This window comes from Crocuta crocuta, unplaced genomic scaffold, assembly GCF_008692635.1.
Source record: "Crocuta crocuta isolate KB4526 unplaced genomic scaffold, BGI_CrCroc_1.0 scaffold64, whole genome shotgun sequence".
NCBI lineage: Eukaryota > Metazoa > Chordata > Mammalia > Carnivora > Hyaenidae > Crocuta > Crocuta crocuta.
In genome coordinates, this window is record NW_027530640.1 from 5,903,936 (window position 1) to 5,910,984 (window position 7,049).

The following is a 7,049-nucleotide window of genomic DNA, read 5'->3' on the forward strand; positions in this document are numbered from 1 at the left end:
CTCGTCTGGGTCGCCGTCTGTGCCCTCCCGGGCCAGGGCGCGGCGCACGCGGGCCAGGCGACTGCCCAGCAGCAGCAGCAGGCCAAACACGCGCTCTAGGTCGGCCATGAACCTGCTGAACCGCTCCAGGTCGCGGGGCGCACAGGCCTGGCCCACCGCGGCCTCCAGAGCAGCCCCGCGCCTGGCCCAAGCCTCGGCCACCGCGTGCAGCTGCTCCTGCTCTGCCTGAAGGTCTCGCAGCGTCTTTTGGAGGAGGTCGGCTAGCTCCATCTGCAGGGAGAGCGTGGATACTTAAAGCGGACGCCAGGGGCGCCTGGGTGGCCTAGTCGGTTCAGCAGCCGACTTTCGCTTAGGTCATGATCTCGCGGTTCGTGGGTTCGAGCCCCGCATCGGGCTCTGTGCTGACTGCCAGCTCGGAGCCTGGAACCTGTTTCAGAGTCTGTAACTCCCTCTCTCTCTGACCCTCCCCTGTTCACGCTGTCTCTCTCTCTCTCCTAGAAATAAATAAAACATTAAAAATTTAAAAAAAAATTGTTTAAAAAAAAATTTAAAAAGTGGACGCCAGGCCCTGACTTCTTAGCCCAAACTCTGGGCTCCTGCCCCATCCAATCTCCACCAGCCCGGCCACACTCACTTTCTTGGCTTGGATGCTGTTTGAATCAGGGAGACCCTGACCACAGGGCTGGTCAGGCACAGGCTGGGTGGTATGGTTTTCAGACCTCATCTCCTCCAGGGAAGTTGGCAGGAGCTGGCTGGAGCTAAATCGACAGCACCTGGGGACAAAACCAGAGCTCCCTGGGTTGTCCTCCCCCAGACTGCAGGGACTTAGAATGCCCCAAGTCCCTGGTACCCTGCACTCACCCTGGCTCAGGAGTACCAGCAGCCTCCTTTCCTGCCTCCTCACAGGCTGGCCTCATCGCAGCCCAGACCTCAGCTAAAGGAATCAGCCCATCTAGCAGGCCCAGGGGTGGCTCTGGGCTGGGACAGGAAGTGAGAGTGTCACTCATAGAGGGATCCAGTCTGGCCAGCTCCTGAACCAGCTCCTCAAGGCGGGGACTGGGCCACGTTGGCCTGGAATCAGGTGTGCCAGTGCCACAAGCTAGGGCCGTATGGCTAGGAGCACCCAGGGTGCTGTTGCCTGGAGGTCCCAGGGCATCAACTGGCAGAGGTCTGAGGGGGTCACTCTCTGTAGCTGCAAGCGGGTCAACAGTCAGCTGTCCAGTGGGGTCAAAGATTGGAATGTCACCATTTGCAGTCTCAGGGGGGCTGCAGCATGTGGTCCTAGAGACACCCACAGAACCATTTATCTTCCGCCAGCAGTCATCTGCCTCTGCAGTCTCTGGGTGCTCCTGGAGAGGGTGTTCCAGGGGGACTGTAGCCTGGTCAGCCTTCTGGCCCAAGCTGGTCTCATACTGCTGGTCAGAGACATGGACACTGGAAGTGGAAGACACACTGAGTGAGGAAAAAGCTCCGTTCGAAGACAAGCAGTGTCTTGAATAGGCACCTGTCCCCGTCCCCACAAGCCAGGCTGCGGGGCTCCAGCTAGGAGAGGGTCCCCTGCCCCTCTAGCATTTTGTTGATATGCGTGCGAAAGAGGTGTCTCACTCAGCTTGGAAGTGAGAGACAACTCACCTTGTTGGGTTTCCTGTGGGGGCATGGGTGTCTGGAGGTGATCTCATTCTGACCTGGGGGACGTCTTCCAGGAAAACCTCATCATCAGGAAGGGATGGGAGCCGGGCAGACCCAATGCATGTGTCTGAGCCCCTCTGTTCACGGTCTGCAGGGCTGCTCTGGAGGCACTCTGCAGGACCCAACACTGCAGCTTCCTTCTGAGTCAGGAACCTGGAGGAAGGGATGCCACACTGACTACAGTGACCGGATAGGAAGCTCTTGGTGCCGAAGCAGAAGACACAGTGGGGGGTGGTGAGAACAGTAAGGGGTGGCGTTGGTAAAAGACAAAATCAGAAGGCTGAAACTGAGGGTAGGTGATGGGCCCTCTCCTTTCTTGGACAAGAGCTGTGAAAACTGCCTCCGATTTCCAGTTCCCTGGTGGTCCATTTCTCACCTGGAAAGTTTGGTCTGAAACAATGGTCTGGGGGTTTCTGCTCCTTGGGGAACAGCCTGGAAAGGCAAACACGTGCTTGAAATGTAGCTCAACTTTTTGGTCTCCCAGACGCCTCCCACCCCAAGCCTGCAGTCTCCATCTTCCACACCTGGACAATGGGCATGATCCCTCCTGAACCTCCCCAGAGAGCCAAGGCTTCGCCTGAAGCGCTCCGACTCCGACTGGAAGGCCTATGGGCGTCACCGAACTTCAGGGACCGGGGTTCTGCATCCTCTATGCCTCGAGGCTGGGTCTCAGGCAGCCATCTGGTCTGGTGGTCTTCCAACTCTGCCAGCACCGTACGCTCCTGGGGCTCGGGCCCGGACAAGGCCGAGCTGGAGCAGGCCTCACTCGAGCATTCCCCCGCGGATCCACCTCCCCGACCCACGAGATCCAGCTTCCCTGGCTCAGAGAAGCACCACTTCCACTGCTGGGTGGCTAGGCGACCCCGGCCGACGGTTCCCCGCGCGGGAGCCCCGGGGCGCACCGGCTCCACTTCCCCGCCAGGGTGGCTGAGGGAGGGGGNACAGCCGCCGCAGGTCCAGGCTGCGAGTGGACGAGGCTGGGGAGGCGCGGTCGCCCCCAGGCCCCAGGGCCTCCATGGCTGCACAGGGGAGTGCTTAGACCAGCTCCGTGGGTCCTGGAAGAACACAGACGGCGCGGTGGGGGAGGAGCCCGGACAAGGCTGGCCACTCCGACAGGGACAGCCAGGTGCTTACACATCCCCTCTTTGGTCACACGATCTTTAGTGCTGCCATTTCCTGGGTCAGGGATGTCATGGGCGGTGGGGCCGGCCCCGGGAGTAACTCTGGAGTTTGAGGGCCTTAACTCTTCCCCCTTAGCTCGAGGGGGCGGGGCGGGCATTGGCAACTGGCCCATTCCCTCCTGGGGCTCTCCTGGCTGGTAGCCCGCCTCTACCCGGACACCTCCTGGAGCGCTGAGAATGTACCCATACTCCTTCCCTCCCCAACCCAGTCCCACCCAGGCTACTTCCTGCCAGCTTTGTTAGCTTCTCCATGTGATCTTTCCCCGATAAACAATGGTCAAGAACGTTCTGAGATCACAGGGGAGCCAAGAAAGGAAGGGGGAAGACCCGGGTCAGATGATAGGGGCAGCTTCACAGCCTCCCTTCCTCCCTCTGTGTCGTTTATGTTCCAGGTGCTTTACATAAATATTTATCTTGATCCTCACAACTGCTATCTGCGTTTTACAGATGAGGACACTGGGGCTTTTAGGGGGAAATGATGTGCCCAGGAGCACACGGTTGGTAAGAAGCAGAGCCCTGCCTGGAATCTGGGCCTGCCTCCAAGCTTACTGCAGCCAGAATCAATTTCCTAGAAGCAAACCCTGCTGAAAACCAGTTTACCAATTCCCCTCCGCCCCCCACCACCCGCAACCACCTGAGTCCTCCGTCCTCCAACAAAGCTCAAACTCCACTGTGGGAAACTGTCACCCTCACCTCCTCTCAAAATACAGGCAGATTCCAGAATAATATAGTCCGTGCTTTGGAGCCTCGCACCCCAAACTTTATCCTGCTGCTCCTCCTACTGGGCAAGACTTAAAGGTCTCCTGACCTTTTGAGACCCCTACAGTGTCCTGAGCTTCCCTCCACAACACAGCACTCATCCCCCTGCCATGTAATTGTTGGCTTACTTGTGATTCCGATTCCCTCTTCCCCTTCCAACCCGTGAGCTTCCGGAGGACAGGCCCTGCAATTAGTCATCTCTGTCCCCTCAGTGCCTGGCATGAGGTGGATGTTAAAGAAATAGCTGCTGAAGGGCAAGGAAAGGAGTAGACTTGCAGTGAGTGCATGGAGGGTGGCTTTGGTGGAGAAGGAAGAGGGTTCCTTTGCTTCTGCCCACTCTTCTCCCCCTAGTTGCCTTTTCTGATGATGGGGACAGAATGAATGGGGGCAGCTGTCACCATGGACACTGTCCAGGTTACTCATGCATTATTAGGAACCAAAAGAGCAGGCAAGCACAGGTGGAGCAGGAGAGGCCAGAAATCGGTACCTCCCTAGGGCCAAGAGGGGGGAGGGGGGAGGAGTTGGATGGGTGTGCACTGAGTCTTGGGAAGCTGGGGCTCCTTAAAGGCTCTGAGGACTCTGGGGGAGGGGAAGGGCTTGCTTTCTCTGAGCTGGCTTGGTGAGGGGTACAGAGGACGGTGACCTGCAGCTGGAGTGGGATTGCAAAGCAGGCTCACCTGAGCCTCCTAAGCCGGAACTCATGGTCACCCTCAACCCTTCCCCGAGGCCCCAGAAGCTACAGAGTGCAGGTCAGGGTGGTAGGGGAGGTTAGCAGTGAGGATGTGGTGTTTCCTAGAAGGGAGAGGCAGTACCTGCAACGTTCTCAGGAGGGGCTGTCAGCTGACCTGGGACCAACACATCTTCACATTGCCGACTTTGGAAGCATCTTTATGGCCACGAAGACCAGCCTGGCAGGGTGGTCCTCACACTCAGGTTTGGGGACCTCTTTTGCAAGGGTTTCCACTCTCTGGACTTGAGGAAGACCAGAAGCTACTCTGAGTAGCAGCTCCTGGGAGGAGAGCCACCTCCTCTAGGAAACCCACCCTAGGCACCTGGACACTAGCCCTCTCCTCCTATTCTGAGCCCAGCTTTGGAGTCTTGTTTTCCCTGGCTCGTGCCACCCATGCCTGCCTACTGTTGGCTTCCTGCATCTATAGGCTCCAGTGACTCTTCAAATACAAAAAAGATTCCTCCTTATTTGTGAGTTGCTGTGTTCACAAAGGATTCTGAGGTCACCAAGTAAAAACATCATGAGTGGATAAGTAAATAAAACTGTGTGCACATATGTTTGCTTTTTGCCCCACCTTGTCTTAAGGATGCTTTTTTCTTTCACTGTTTATTTAGCTTTGAGAGAGAGAGAGAGAGTGAGTGGGGAGGGACAGAGAGACGGGGAGACACAGAATCCAAAGCAGGTTCCAGGCTCTGAGCTGCCAGCAGGAAGCCGGAGGTGGGACTTGAACCCACAAATTGTGAGCAAATGACCTGAGCCGAAGTCAGACGCTTAGCTTACCGGACTGAGCTGCCCAGGCGCCCCCTTGAGGATAACTTTTTTAACGGTGGCCTCAGCAGACTGATACCCATGCGGGATGCTCAGTGCTGTGCTAGAGGGTGCAGCTCCTGTTTTGGGATCTCAACAGTCAAAGCAAGGAGTCTGCACACTTGACTGGCTGCAGGAGCCTCTTGCTGTCCAGCCAGCCACTGTGGCTGGGGGCGGCCACATCCCTGGAGCCCTAACCCCTGGGTTAGTGTCAGCTGTGGGCGGGCCTGCAGAGCCAGCCCTGCAGAGAACTGAAGTGCAAGGCCTAGAGCTCTCAAGGAGCTCTTTAGGCCTTGCGCCAAGCCTCGCCAGAGCAGGGGGAGCAGCTCATTGCTAGAAAACCGCCAGAGTGGGGTCCACACACAAGTACTCATCCGCTGAACGAAAGAGCAAGAGAGGAAAAGGAGACCAAGATGACCTGAGTGTTCAGAGCTGGAGGCCTGCGAGGCAGAGCTGCCGGTCTCAGGAAGGAAGAGGCTGAGATGGGGGCTGGTCCAGGGGTCCAGTGCTCCTTCAGGCTGGGGCCTGCCGGCTGTGCGGTGTCGGTGGCAAGTTTGGGAAGCTGGGAAGCTGGGATGTGGGTCTAGCCCTCAGCAGAGAGGTTGGACTAGGGAAGCAGGCCGACTCATGTTTTTAGCGAGACGTTGTTGGGGAAACAGATGAAGACAACTTTCTGGCCTCTCAAACCTCCCCAAGGCAACAGGAGCAGATCCAGGTAAGGTGACCAGCAAGGTAGACAACCTCAAATGACCAAGGATGATCAGGAATTAGAGCACACTCTGTCAAAGGCTCCCTCACATTTGACCTCTCTGTGGAGAGGTTATCCAGGCCGCCCTCTCAGGATGGCTCTTCCCTCGGTACTAGGGTCACTGTGGGGACACTGCCTGCACCGCAGTGTCCCCGCCACACTGAGCTTCTGGGTCCTGGGCCGCGTCTTGAATGCCAGCCCCCCAGATGTGGGGAGGTTGTGCGGCTCTCCCATCCCCTGCGGGCCCTTTCTCCAGGCTGGCCCGGCCCGACGGTGCAGCCCGCGCAGCCTTGGCTCTCGGTCGCTCTAGCCCACATGGAGATCCCAGAGACTCGAGCTCTGCGCCGCGCTGCGCGCAGAAAAGGCGGGATACCGGCTGCACCCGGGGAGAGGAGGCCGCGGCCGTGGGCGGGCCACATACCTGGGGCTTCAGGCTCTGGAGAGTCGCGGCGGGACAGAGGCGCAAGCCAGGCGACCGCAGGGGGCGGCAGAGTCACGCGGTGCGGCGCGATAACGGGACCCCGGGGATGCCGGGAGGGCCGATGGCCGCGGGCCGCACACTCGGGGCCTTTCCTGTTGAGTGCACCGTCGGGGAAGGAGGGCTCGGACCCTTGCGGGAGACTGATGGGGGCTTGGGCGAGGGGGGCCCGCATTCTCTCGCGGCTCGGCGGCCGCAGGGCGGGGGCCGGGGGTNCTGGCCACGCAGCATACCTGAACTGCAGCGCGAGACGCGCTCCTGGGCGCCGGCGGCCGCGCGGTGACATCAGAGCCCCAAGCTCCGGCTCCGGACCCCACCTCCCGGCTCCGGCCGCGCGGGGGAGGTGCCACGTCCGGCCACGGGGGGGCGGGAGCCCGGAGTGGGGGGGGGGGCCCCCCGNAGCCCCGGGCCCGGGGGGTGGACACTGGTCCCCCCGCTGGACACAAGCCTCCTACTCCGGGCCGGAGAAGCGGGAGAGGGAGAGGAGGAAGGGCGACCGCTGCCCACTGCCGCCCGCCTCCAGCGCCGCCTGACCTGGCGGGTGTGTCTTCAGCGCCAGTGGTGCGCGCGCTGGGGTCCCTGGGGGTCCCGACAGCCCCCTCGGTGGGGAACCCCTGGACGGGCCCCAAAGACTCCAGACGGCCACAATTCCTTTCC

At 59.8% G+C, this 7,049-nt stretch overlaps 1 protein-coding gene and 1 long non-coding RNA gene across 2 annotated transcripts in view; both read right to left on the reverse strand.

Moving 5' to 3' along the window:
- Positions 1 to 2,706, reverse strand: part of SHROOM1 (shroom family member 1) — a 3,761-nt gene extending 1,055 nt beyond the window's left edge. The window contains exons 1-7 of the mRNA XM_077768878.1: positions 2,685 to 2,706; positions 2,214 to 2,650; positions 2,066 to 2,121; positions 1,633 to 1,842; positions 862 to 1,434; positions 635 to 773; positions 2 to 270 (exon numbers count right to left, since the gene is read on the reverse strand). Coding sequence (XP_077625004.1) covers positions 2 to 270; positions 635 to 773; positions 862 to 1,434; positions 1,633 to 1,842; positions 2,066 to 2,121; positions 2,214 to 2,650; positions 2,685 to 2,706 — 1,706 coding nt within the window. The remainder of the gene's footprint in view (position 1; positions 271 to 634; positions 774 to 861; positions 1,435 to 1,632; positions 1,843 to 2,065; positions 2,122 to 2,213; positions 2,651 to 2,684) is intronic.
- Positions 2,668 to 6,709, reverse strand: LOC144235181 (uncharacterized). The gene is made up of 3 exons (XR_013336162.1): positions 6,626 to 6,709; positions 6,336 to 6,487; positions 2,668 to 2,744 (listed from the first exon to the last, which is right to left on the reverse strand). It is a non-coding gene; the product is annotated as an uncharacterized LOC144235181 (long non-coding RNA).
- Between the last annotated feature and the right edge of the window lie 340 nt (positions 6,710 to 7,049).